General features: G+C 43.6%; 1 protein-coding gene across 1 annotated transcript in view; it reads right to left on the reverse strand.

Annotated features, from left to right (window-relative positions):
- Positions 1-13,534, reverse strand: part of VPS41 (VPS41 subunit of HOPS complex) — a 401,709-nt gene that overhangs the window by 286,897 nt on the left and 101,278 nt on the right. The window contains exon 5 of the mRNA XM_033930242.1: positions 10,499-10,573. Within this exon, the coding sequence (XP_033786133.1) occupies positions 10,499-10,573 (75 nt within the window). The remainder of the gene's footprint in view (positions 1-10,498; positions 10,574-13,534) is intronic.

Genomic DNA, 13,534 nt, shown 5'->3' on the forward strand with positions numbered 1-13,534 from the left:
GTTTAGCACTGAACTCTAAATTGTTACCCTTTTTTTTTATTGGCTAAAAACTGGCTCAGTCAATTACAATGTCACTTTAAAAAAAAAGTTCCATACAGATTCCGAAGTTAGCTTGGCATCCTATACAGAATCTGGCCCAGAGAGCCTGTTTTAAGAGGGCAAGTAGGCACCTATGTGTATTTATAGAATAGTAGTGTTAAGTGGCAGAAATTGCGACTTGAATGCAGTTGTGGACATGTTCATGTGTAAAGTTCACAAGAACGCACAAACTCTGCCCCTCTATATGCCTACCAGCAAAAGAATGTGTCATCATGTCAATGCATGTTTGGCTACAGCAGTCAGAATTTTATAACAGACCATGTACATGCAAAAAAAAAAAAAAGCTTTATAAAATGACCTCCAAAATGTCTTTGAAAGCCAAGTTGTTTGTCCTCTGTTGCTGGCTATCATGACTACATATTTTGGAATGTCTGAAATAAAGTATTAGTGTTCTTATTTATAGCATTTATGAGGGTTTGCCCTTTGGATAACAAAATATAGTTTGGTATTTAAAAAAGACTTTCATTCCTGCACTCGACACTAGTTGACACTGCACAAATTAGTTTTACGCATCCAGCAAGAAAAATGTTAAAAATGAGGTTTAAAAAGTACTTCAACATGCATTAAGCCCTGGATTTTCTCTCTTCAGCTTTCCTTGGAGACAATGTCCATAAAAATAAATTATCCTTCATGAGATGCTAAATGAAGGAACTAATACCAAGTTACAATTCAATCATCTTATTGTGAGAAAAGTCTGCTCCCTGAACGGATGCAACATGCTTGCACACACACAGACACATTTTTTAATTTATTTATTAAAACTTAACATAAGGAGTTGCCATACTGGGACAGACCAAAGGTCCATCAAGCCCAGTATCCTGTTTCCAATGCAGGTCACAAGTAGTTGGCAAGATCCCAGATTATTCACCTTTTCCTCAACCACCAAAGAATAGTATTATACAATTAAAAGGCATTTCTATAACTGCATGTGTACAGTTGCACATGCTTTGAGCATGTAAGTGCACAGGAAAGTAGCATTTAAAGAGCATAACTACACTACTTGCTATTCTATGAGAGAGCACAAGTTTAACGCATAGGGGTAGTACATATGGGTGGAGGTTGAGCAATATGAGGGCATGTGTCCCATCTATGTGCATGACTTACAGAATACTGTCAGTCACATGCACTGTATATTATACTTAGCTGTTCTAATAACACCTGCCTATTAACAGCTGTCCTACTAACACTTTGGCACGCCTAAGCTTAGAAGTGCCATACTAAACTTAGGCCCTGATTCTGCAAAGTGCTCCCAATTGTAGGCAGCTGTAGGCGTCCTACAGCTGTCTAATCAGCCAATCAGGAGGTACTTTTTCTAGAATAGTATCTAGAATAGGCCATCTCTGCACAGCACTGGGGTGCCTAATATAGGGTGCCTAGTTATAGAATTGTTCCCTTATTACTGTATTTCAGTTTTTACTCATACTTATAAACCATCTATGTCAGTAATACACAGGCATGTAGGGGCTGATTCTATAAACGGGCATCCCGATTGTAGGTGGAAGTAGGCATCCTATTGCTATCTGGCAGCCAATCAGGACGCACATTTTTTTTAAAAAAACCAGCAGAGGAAGGTCGCCTACATTGTAGACATCTGCCGCGTGTCTACAGAGATGGGTAGAAACACAAGCTCGCCCAAGGCTGGGAGTCCTTGGGCAAGTTTCCTTACGCGTCTCCGCCTTGAACTGCAAGGTATTGGCGGAATAGAAATCACTAATGTAATGTCTCCCTAGAGCCACGACAGACACCTGAAATGTAGGCCAGCAAAATTCACAGTTCAAACAATGACATCAAGCTGCCTTTTAATAATATCATAGGATTCCTGACTGCCATTAGTTGTGAATCTGTGCATGAAGGATTTTTGGACTAATGCATGTGGGACTTCTAGATATGTTTCTCCCCTGACGCAGCCAGTTGACTTTGCGAAAAAAGATCTCTTGTCAGGAGCTGAGTGTGGCATGTGGAAAGAAGTCCCGTGTACTTGGAATTAAGCTGGAAAATTACAGATAAGTTCCCCCTTTTGTGTGCACCTGATTGGCAGTTTTTCATTTATAAACTTAGCTAATATCAAGTGGGAGTTTTTTTATGCTTATTATATTATTAAAAGCCAGCTTGATGTCATTGTTTGAACTGTGCTGCTATGTAACTTTGAGGCTTTTTGTCCCCTCATTGTATGCGATTTGGAATGAAACTCCTTTTAGTGACCACAGAACAGCTTTGATTATTTAATTGTTTTGCATTAAGAAATTTACACCTACCTTGTTAATTCTCTTTCTAGAAGATAAGAACGTCAGTCTTGAATCAGTGTAGAGAGCCTTATTTGCAGTTTTCCACTCCGCCTTCCTTCTCCTTGGTACTCCTCAGTTCGTTTCAAAGCAGGTGATCAGCCCTGGAGAATAAATATAAAAGGGAGGGGTACAGGGAATCTCCCCAAGAAACAAGTCTATTCTGCTCAAAACACAACAAACAGCAATAACATTAACAATGATGAACACTTTATAACCCATAATGAGGTAGAACACAGGCCATCTACTGGGGCGCAGCCTGCACTAACAGTCATGGGGTTCTATAGGATACCCCCTGGTTTCTTGAGATAGGTGAGATTCTCTTATGTCAGCTCTTGCTAGAGGCCAAGGGAAGAAGCAAACTGTCTGGAGCTACAGACAAGTCTAGAGACAGAATGGCAGGCTAAGAATTATCTGACAGGGTGGGCTTCAAGACTGATGTTCCTATCTCATAGAAAGAAGATTAACAAGGTAGGTATATAATTTTCCCTTCTAGTTCAATAGGAACATCAGTCTCAAATCAGAGGGACATATCAAAGCAGTCTCTGGAATCTAGGGTGGGATAGATGAACCTGCTGACAGCACTGAATCTATGAAAGTGGTATCCAATTTTGCCACGACATCCACCCTGTAAAATTGTGTAAAAGTATGGAGAGAGGACCAAGTGGTTACTCTACAACTATTGTAACCCATCTTGTGCTCTTTGGGGAAGACGGGATAGAAAATGATTTAAATAAATACATACATACAAATCTCTTCTGTGGACACTGCTTTTGACTCTGCACAGGAAGAAGTTACATTCCTAATGGAGTGGGCATTCAGGGAAGTCGGAAGTATCTTACTGCTTCCGATATAAGCCAACAAAATTGCCTTTTGAATCCATCTGGAAATGGTCGCTTTTAAAGCCAGCTGTCCTTGGCAGCTAGTGCCCGCTAATACAAAGAGATTATCCGACAACCGAAACAAACTCATTAGTCACTTCTAAGTAATGAAGCAACACTCTGCATATGTCTAGTAACTTCATGAATCTGTCAGTCTTCTTGGATCCCGAAGGCATACAATCTAGCAACTAGGTCTCCTGGCTGACTTGAAAGCAAGATGGATGGGACTGTACACAGTACAAGTCCCATCTCCAGTATTCTAAGGAAAGGTTCCCTGCAGGATAGAGCCTGCAATTCCAATATTTGTTGTGCAGATGTGATAGCCACCAAAAATGCTGCTTTCTCATTGATGTCCATTCATGATGACTCCTCCAACGGCTCATATGGATTTCTGGCTAGAGCTTGAAGGACAAGATTCAGATTTCACGTTGGAAAATGGTGCCTTATTGGCAGATGCAGACGTAATGCTCTCTTCATAAATCAGGATACATCTGGATGAGAGGCCAATGTTTTTTTGCTGGTCCGAGGTCTGAAGCACGAGAGATCCATGATGTGTATTTTGAGGGAGCCCAAACCCCCTTCACTGGCAAGGAGACCAAAATAGTGAAATGTCTTCCAGGATCCTCAGCTACCAGGAGTTCCAGGAAAATACTGACTATAAGGAAGAAACTAAGGATTTTAACACCAATGCTGTTATCCATCTGGGAACAAATAACCTGGCCAACAACTCCACACTTGCAGCGCAGAAAGCATTTTGGGAGCTTGGTGAGGGCTTAAAACCTTTTGTAAAGACTGTAGCTTTTTCGAAGTACTGCCTATGGAAAGGGAGAGCAAAGAGTAAAAAGCACAGAGGACTTTAATAGATGGCTCAAAGCCTGGTGTCATCAAGAAGGCTTTAGGTACATAGGAGGATAGGGTAATACATGGAAGGACAATAATAATAATAATTTAATAATTTATTTCTTAAGAAGCTATATTGTATGATGGGCTACATATTACTACAGCAGAAAAAAGAATCCTTACAAAGAAATTTAAACAATATGTTTCTAGGCATTTAAACTAGAAAGTGGGGGTGGCATATGTATGAAGGACAATTATAGAGGCCACCTCCACAAAAGACAGGTAGTGATGGTAGTAAAGATTGCAACATACACAATATCAGCAACTCACTTCTTAGCATTGCAATGGGAAGTGAAACGAAACAAAAAACTATACGAAAAAGGAGATTACCACTGAAAAATAGCTGGAAAGCAATAACCATAAATGCTCGCAGTCTAAGCAACAAAGTTCATGATCTGCAAGCCCTGATGTTAGAGGAAGATCTGGATATTGTCACTATCACAGAGACATGGTTTAGTGAATATACATTCAAAAAATAATCACCTTATCCCTATATGAATAAAGTTGCCTGTCAGCTGGGTGGAGGAGTGTCTGGTTCCCATGTCCCCTCCTGATGAAGCCAATCATGAAACCCGGAGGGGGGAGGGGGGGGTCAAACAGCATATGGTAGCTACAGTGTGTTAAATATGTACCCAGAGCAGTTAAAGAGCAGCAGCAGCAGTGCCATCCTGCATTCAGATAAGTCACCCATTATATCTTGCATGTTAAATCAAGATTTGAAGTAAAATAGTGGTGTTTACTAGCAGGTGGCAGAGAAAGTGAACATGCAGTGATGGTCTCTATTATAAATGACTCCGTGATTTTTCACTAGAGTTTGGTTATGGGTCTGAGCGTTCACTTAGAAGCCTAGAGTAACTGTAGTGATCATGAAGGTATTTATTTATTTACTAGTCTTGAAGCCCGTTACATTAACGGGTGCTAGAATATATGTCTGTCTTTCTTTCTTTCTTTCTTTCTGTCTCTCTCTCTCCCACTATCTCTCTCTCTCTCTGGTCCCCTTTCTCTGTCTTTCCGTCCCTCTCCCTGCCCCTGTGTCTTTCTTCCTTTCTTTCTGTCTCCCTCCCTCCTGCTGTCTGTCTGTCATTTTTTCCCTGCATTTCCCCGTGCAGCAGCAACAGCATTTCCCTCCCCCCCCCCACTTCCCTGTGCAGCAGTGGTATTTCCCTTCCCCTCCAGGTCCCTGTGTAGCAGTAGCAGCAATTTCTCCCACTCCCCTTCCCTACTGTTACCACGATGTGGCCTGCTCCTTTTGGCCCCTCCCCCTTCCCTTCCCGCGGTCTAGCCTGATCCAAGGGCTCCCCTTCCCTTATTGCGTTCCTCGCAGGCAGGCCCAGCTTCTCCCTGCACCTTACCTTTTTTTAAATTCTGTTGACCTCCCTCGCGTGGCTGCCTGCCTGCCTGGTCCCGTTGAGCGGCTCGCGTCTGTACTCTTTTTTTCAGCACTTCTCTGCCCGCCCCGCAATCTGGCCTGCTCTGGGCGAATTTTGTTTTTAAGTTTAAAGTTGTCATGGCGGCTCCTCTCAATCCCCCCCAGCGTCGGAAGCCTTTTCCGACGCTGGTGCGGCTCGTGAGAGGAGCAGACACCGCAATGTTTTTGAGAGCAGGGAGTCCAGCGCTGGTGGCCAGTCCTGCCGGCGTTAAGGCTGGGGACTCACGCATGCGCACTCCTGCGGCCACGGACCTACATCTCACAGATCAGAGATCACGGAAGCACGCAGATATGAGTGCGCATGCGCAGCTAGGGTTTTATTATATAGGATTCATATTGGGATAAGGTGATTATTTTTTGAATGATATAATATCACCTTTGAAGAAAAAAGTTCCCTCATATTTTATGTGTTAGTGAATATACAAACATACCGGGATATAATCTTTTTAGGAAGGACAGATGGTCAAAAAGATGGAGGAGTAGCTCTCTATGTAAAGATTGATATCCAAGCGACTGAAATGCAAGGGACCTGGGGAGAGGAAGAAGCAATATGGATCGCTCTGAAAAGAGAAAATGGAATTTTTATCTACATGGGTGTAGTCTACAGACCTCTGACTCAGTTCTTAGCAAACTGATAAAGATCTGATTGTGGATATCAAAAATTTTGGAAAGAAAGAGGAGATGCTGCTGTTGGGAGATTTCAACCTGCTGGATGCGGACTGGAATGTTCCGTCTGCGGAATCGGAAAGAAGTAGAGAGATTATGGATGCTCAGACAAATGTGACGGAACCCACGAGGGCAAAAACGATATTGGATCTGGCCCTCACAAATGGGGAGAGTATATTTAATGTTTCAGTGGGTGCTCACCTGAGAAGTAGCGATCATCAAACGTTTTGGTTTGATATAACGGCTAAAGTGGAGAGCGGCCACACAATACTTAAAGTCTTAGATTTCAAAAGTACGGACTTTAATAAAATGGGAGAGTACTTGAAGAAAGAGCTGTTAGGATGGGAGGACATAAGAGAAGTGGAAAAACAGTGGTCTAAGCTGAAAGGAGCAATAAAAATGGCTACGGACCTCTATGTGAAGAAAATAAATAAAAACAAGGGAAAAAGGAAACCGATATGGTTCTCCAAACTAGTGGCAGAGAAAATAAAGGCAAAAGAGTTGGCGTTCCTGAAATATTTTAAAAAAAAACCCAAAAAGAGGAGTACAGAAAGGACTACTGGGTGAAACTGAAACAAACCAAGAGAGAGATATGCCTGGTGAAAGCGCAGGCAGAACAACATATGGCTAAAAATGTAAAAAAGGGAAACAAAAATTTTTTCAGATATATTAATGAGAGGAGGAAGATGAAAAATGGAATTGCTAAACAAAAAGATGCTGGGAACTGATATGTGGAGAGTGATAAGGAAAAAGCAAACATGCTAAACAATTACTTCTGTTCTGTGTTCATAGAAGAAAAATCTGGAGAAGGACCGAGATTGTCCTGCAAAGTGACACAAGAAATTTCAGCCTCTATTGGAGATGCTTAAAGATTTATTTATTTATTTATGTTAGTATTTACCGTATTTTCTCGCATATAACGCGCGCGTTATACGTGGGTTTTACAAACCGCGCATTACCTTGCGCGTTATATGCGTGAGCGCGTTGTGCAAAAATTTTTTTACATAGTTCCCCCCCCCCGACGTCCGATTCAACCCCCCCCGCAGGACCGCTCGCACCCCCACCCCGAAGGACCGCTCACACGCACCCGCACCCCCACCCCGAAGGACCGCTCACACGCACTCCCACCCGCACCCCCACCCTGAAGGACCGCTCGCACCCCCACAGCCTCCCGACACCCCCCCCCATCATGTAGAAGCTCCTAAAGGTGTCCTGCTGCTTCCTCTTGGCGGTCCCGGTCCTTCTGTGAGCCCTGCGCCTGCGCTGCTTCCTCTTCCGGCGGTTCGCCCTTTCTCTAACGTCAAGCCCTCTTGCCCCGCCGACTCCCCGACACGATCGGGGCAAGAGGGAGCTAAAGCCCTCTTGCCCCAGCCAACCGCGGCACCCCCGACACGATCGGGGCAAGAGGAAGCTCAAGCCCTCTTGCCCCCCCCCGACATGATCGGGGCAAAAGGGAGCCCAAGCCCTCTTGCCCCGCCGACTCCCCAACTCCCCGACAATATCGGGCCAGGAGGGAGCCCAAACCCTCCTGGCCACGGCGACCCCCTACCCCCACCCCGCACTACATTATGGGCAGGAGGGATCCCAGGCCCTCCTGCCCTCGACGCAAACCCCCTCCCCCCAACGACCGCACCCCCGCCAAGAACCTCCAACCGCCCCCCCCCAGCCGACCCGCAACCCCCCTGGCCGACCCCCACCCCCCTTCCCCATACCTTTGTGTAGTTGGCCGGACAGACGGGAGCCAAACCCGCCTGTCCGGCAGGCAGCCAACGACGGAATGAGGCTGGATTGGCCCATCTGTCCCAAAGCTCCGCCTACTGGTGGGGCCTAAGGCGCCTGGGCCAATCAGAATAGGCCCGGGAGCCTTAGGTCCCTCCTGGGGGCGGGGTCTTGGGCACATGGTCGGGATGGGCCCCCGCAGGTCGGCTGGGGGGGCGGTCGGAGGTTCTTGGGGGGGGCAGTCGTTGGGGGGAGGGGGGTTTGTGTCGAGGGCAGGAGGGCCTGGGATCCCTCCTGCCCGTAATGTACTGCGGGGTGGGGGTAGGGGGTCGCCGTGGCCAGGAGGGTTTGGGCTCCCTCCTGGCCCGATATTGTCGGGGAGTTGGGGAGTCGGCGGAGCAAGAGGGCTTGGGCTCCCTTTTGCCCCGATCGTGTCGTGGGGGCAAGAGGGCTTGAGCTCCCTCTTGCCCCGATCGTGTCGGGGGTGCCGCGGTTGGCTGCGGCAAGAGGGCTTGAGCTTCCTCTTGCCCCGATCGTGTCGGGGGTGCCGCGGTTGGCTGGGCTCCCTTTTGCCCCGATCGTGTCGGGGGGGGGGCAAGAGGGCTTGAGCTCCCTCTTACCCTGATCGTGTCGGGGGTGCCGCGGTTGGCTGGGGCAAGAGGGCTTGAGCTCCCTCTTGCCTCGATCGTGTCGGGGAGTCGGGGAATCGGCGGGGCAAGAGGGCTTGACATTAGAGAAAGGGCGAACCGCTGGAAGAGGAAGCAGCGCAGGTGCAGGGCTCACGGAAGGGCCGGGACCGCCAAGAGAAAGCAAGAGGACACCGGTAGGAGCTTCTACATGATGGGGGGGGGGGGTCGGGAGGCTGTGGGGGTGCGAGCGGTCCTTCAGGGTGGGGGTGCGTGTGAGCGGTCCTTCGGGGTGGGGGTGCGAGCGGTCCTGCAGGGGGGGGGTGAATCAGACGTTGGGGGGGGGCATCAGGCTTTCAGGGTGTACTACAATAATATAATGTGAAACAGTGCCTTTAGTAACTGTTAAGAGGCATATTAGGGCTAGAACACATTTAATAACTTCCTCCCGCTTAAATTAGAAAAGAGATAGCATGAAGCCTAGTGGAATTCCATGGGCTCAGCATCCAAGTACAGAACTACTAGTTGGGGCCTTTCCTCCCTAAAAGATGTCATTTATTTTCAAATGGATCCTCTCATTCCTATTGAATACAGCTGCTGAAGAAATAACTGATAATGATAGATAAGGTGTGAAATATGAAAGAATTCCGATTCTGTAATTCTCAATGGTATTTTTCAAAAATGTATAAATCCCCCTTCTCAATTGTGGGAGTATATCTATTTCTTATTAGGTAGTAAGTGGGGCACTAAAAGAGTTGGTATTTGAACACAGGTTCCCAACATTTTTCCATTATACTCTATACAGTACTTTTGACACCCAGTACTCTATTATGGGGTCCCAAAGTGTCTCTAAAAAGCTGCCACCACAGTCAAAAGGAATATGGTAATACAAATATTCTTTTTTGTATACTAGTGATTATTTACAAATTTTTAAGTGGTACATTGAGGAATGGAACAGTAGGATAGAGTCCAGTCCTGTGAAACATAATACACTATTAACGAAATCTATATGAGTTAGTAAGAATAGGCAATGACAGTGAATCAATATAAAGCAATCTGCTTAATTTGTCTGAGAAATTCAATTGCACCTGCTTAATAGTTTCCTCAAAATTTTATGGTTGATTTGTGTTTAAATCAAAATGTAATAAAATTTATTTTTTTTAAAGGAACTTTAAAAGTGCAAATCGATATCAGAAAAGTCTGTCATTAACTAAAGCCTAAAAATGAATTTTTTGATGGAAAATAAATCAAATATCCTCACAGTCACAGCTGAACCTCTCAATAAAACAGTGGTAATTATTAGTAAAGCTGCATCTATGATAAATGTATACCTAGCACAGGAAGTAGGTGACAGCTTTTTTGGAAACAGTACATATATTGATTTTAGGTTGTTGAATGTAGTCATTAAGATACTTTATTCTTTTGTTAAACTATGATCCCTCTCATAATATTCCATAAAGGAAAATAAACACAGCCTTGTGTCTATGTGAAACAACAAATCACTGTTTCACAGAAATCTGACTCACAAAAGGTCCAGTTGTGGAAATTTGAAACAGAAAAGCAGGGAGCTACTGTCTTGCAAAACTGGTCATCCAGTGAAGTATAGCCAGCCTGACAGTAATCATCAAGATGATATGTCCCCTTGCCAGAGCTGTGAATCAGTTTAATACCTGTAACAATATTGGCATTCTAGTAATTACTTTTCCTAAGGCACATTTGTGAAAAAAATATATTTGTCTCTAATTTATAAGAAATCTGAACTAAGCCACCAAATGCCTGAAATGAATGATCAATTCTTGTTTGGTTTCCTTTTTTTTTTAGCAGCAGGTATTTATCATTTAATAGTTTTCTCATGATTTTTGTATTTGAATTAATGAGGACCAGAGGATACTGTACCTTGCCATCTTCACAGCATATGCCCACATTCTCCCCACTTTCATCCAAACTGATCTGATTTATCTTCACTGTGCTCTGCAATAGAGAACATGGAAGATGTCAGAGCAGCGACATGCATGATAAAATATCTTGCTTACTTTGAGATTTAAGTAATAAAAACTGTCCAGTGTATTTGTAACTTTAAGATTCATGGTAAGATTCTTCTAGATCAGATGGGAGTAACAATCTCTTTCTCTTTTTGTCAAATACTTAGCATACATATACACAAAGACACGAACAAATCAATTAATCTAACAAAACTTCTGTAGGAAGAAAAGGGTATTATTTATTGTCAGTGGAAGAGGACATTTGCAACAGACATGAGTTTATTAATGCATATTCAGTTTGTTAATACATTAAACCAAGGATATAGACAGGGGGGTATGCCCCCCCTCAATTTGTGTTTGGGATTCCTAGCAAGCAGAGGTCTCCATTCCTCGCCAGTGGAAGTCGTCCTCCACTCACAATCATCACTGCTACTGCACTGAACCTCTCCCCTGCCACACATGCTCAATTTTCAATATACTGAACATACGTAGGGGCAAGATTCTCTTGCACATGCTCAGTGTTGCAGAAACTGAGCATATGCTGGGGGGAAAGCCCACTATCAAGGTGGCAGTGATTGCAGGTGGGAGCAGCATTTCTGCTGATGGAGGTTGGGGACCCTCACCAGCTCAAATATGAGGGGTTCATGGGGGGGGGAACAGTTTAAGCAGCAAAGGGCAAGGCAAAATTTTATACCCCCCACCACCTTGTGCTCCTTCACCCCCAAAATTTGAGGTTTGGCTACATGCCTGGTTTAAGCATTTTAGTGTAAGCAAAATCAATTTAATTCACATTAATCTATGAATTTACAGATGGACAATCAATTTGCATACATTAAAATTTCCAGTGCCATATAAAACATGATTAAAATGAATGTATGAAACAAACTTAAAAAAAACAACAAACCACCCCCAAGACCGGATAAAAGCCAAACAAGACAAAAAATATTGAAAATGTTTGACCTGTGCAGATCCCTAACATGTACCCCCCTCTTGCCATGTAAAATATCCTTCCATGAAACATCTGTAGGGAAACTCTTACTAAAGCTATGGAACTTAAGCAAAACAAAAACGCTATTTGTGGGGTTTTATGAATTTTATCATACACTGCAAGCAGTTTATATGGTTACTTGGATGGATAGATCAATACTCATTAAGTTATTTCACCCTTGTTGCATTATAACTGTTGAACATGTTTGAGGGGTTTATTTTCTTTTGCTTAAGAACAGTGTCACTTATATGCTAGACATGTAGATACAGCAATAGCACTATGTTAACTCAAGATTTCTGAGAGTAGTAGTAGTTTCCTCTCCCCAAAACTGAAGCAGAACTTTCCAAGCAATATACATTCATTAAAACAAGTTATTTGAGAACCCAGATTTGCTAAGCCTTCTTTTCATAATTAGAAAGATATAACAGTACTAGGCACACACTTTAAAGAGCCAAACGTTAAAACAAGTACAGAATTTACTCTCGAGACTACGATGGGAACTCACGGCAGCCATTTTGGATGGGTGGTCGGCACGGGGCAGGAGTGTGGGAGGATCGCTCCTGCCTTGAGGGACCGCTGGACCACCGGATAGGGTCCGGAAGGCGGGAGGGTGATTCTGGTTTTAGGAAATTGCGAATAATCGAAATCACGAGTCTTAAAACCGCGAATCGGGATGGGGAAGTGTATACCAACTAGGAAGCAAATGAGACTGCAAACAACTAGAGTGGATGCTTTTTCCTGTATAGGTCCTAATAACTGGAATAATATTCCTTTATATATAAGACAAAAGAGAGACCTGAACAATCTCTTCTCTTCAAAATCACAGGTCTCTGGAACGACCTTACTATCCCGTTGCGGAACCTGGGCTCTCTCCAACTATTCCGCAAGCAACTGAAAACTTGGCTCTTCTCTAACATGTAATTCTATTTTCCCCCTTACTCTTCCATTCTATATATAAGCTCATGTAAACCTTTTCCTTTCTCTTCTTATATTTTAAGTTCTTGTAAACCGTGCCGAGCTCAACTTCCGTGGAGAGGATGCGGTATATAAACTTAAGGTTTGGTTTAGTTTAGTTAGTTTAGTGTGTTGAACGCTTTCATTTTATGGTTTGACGCTGGATGTTGTGACTAAGGGCTCCTTTTACTAAGCTGCGCTAGCGGTTTTAGCACATGCGCTAGACGCTAACGCCAGCACTGAGCTGGCGTTAGTTCTTGGCGCGTAGCACGGGGTTAGCAAACGCGGCAATGCAGCGGGCGCTAAAACCACTAGCGCACCTTAGTAAAAGGAGCCCTAAGGGAAGGGTTCTTTATAACAGTTTGTACTTATATGTATGTTTGTTATTTATATTATGTGTGTAACTTTGTGACCCACTTTGTTAAAGGTGGACTATAAATGAATAAACTATAAACTGCCAAAAAAAACTATAAACTGCCAAAAAAAAAACCCCCAAAAAACAAGTACAGAATTTAATCAATGAGCTTTCAACCCTGCTGGTAATGATCCACTCTAGTCAGAAAGAGAGGAACTGAAAAGATTAACATGAGAAAATGTGAATTTCATGATGAAAGAAAATGAGGGAAGAAGAAAAGGTGCTTTCAGATGAATTTCTATTAGTCATCTTTGTTGCTCACAAAGACATGTTCAGAATTCTGGCCAATATAAGAACGTCTGACTGCTTAAAAATCAATAAAGTCAAGCTGACACTGTAGCGCAAAAATGTTAACCTTAACAGGAAAAAAAAGTTTAAGGAGGGAAGAAAACAGCATTGGGTATCTTGGTCAGAGGTCTACCGCTGGACCAAGCAAAACCACTCACTTGAAGGAAAGTCAAACGCTGTCTGAAAAATTCACCTTACGCGATAATCAATTACCTAATGTAAAATGCTGGAAATAAATACACTTAGTATAGATTGTGTCAGCTCCTCAATTAGGAATAAATTCACATCCATTCAAGGAGCCTCTT

This window comes from Geotrypetes seraphini, chromosome 2 (assembly GCF_902459505.1).
Source record: "Geotrypetes seraphini chromosome 2, aGeoSer1.1, whole genome shotgun sequence".
Lineage (NCBI taxonomy): Eukaryota > Metazoa > Chordata > Amphibia > Gymnophiona > Dermophiidae > Geotrypetes > Geotrypetes seraphini.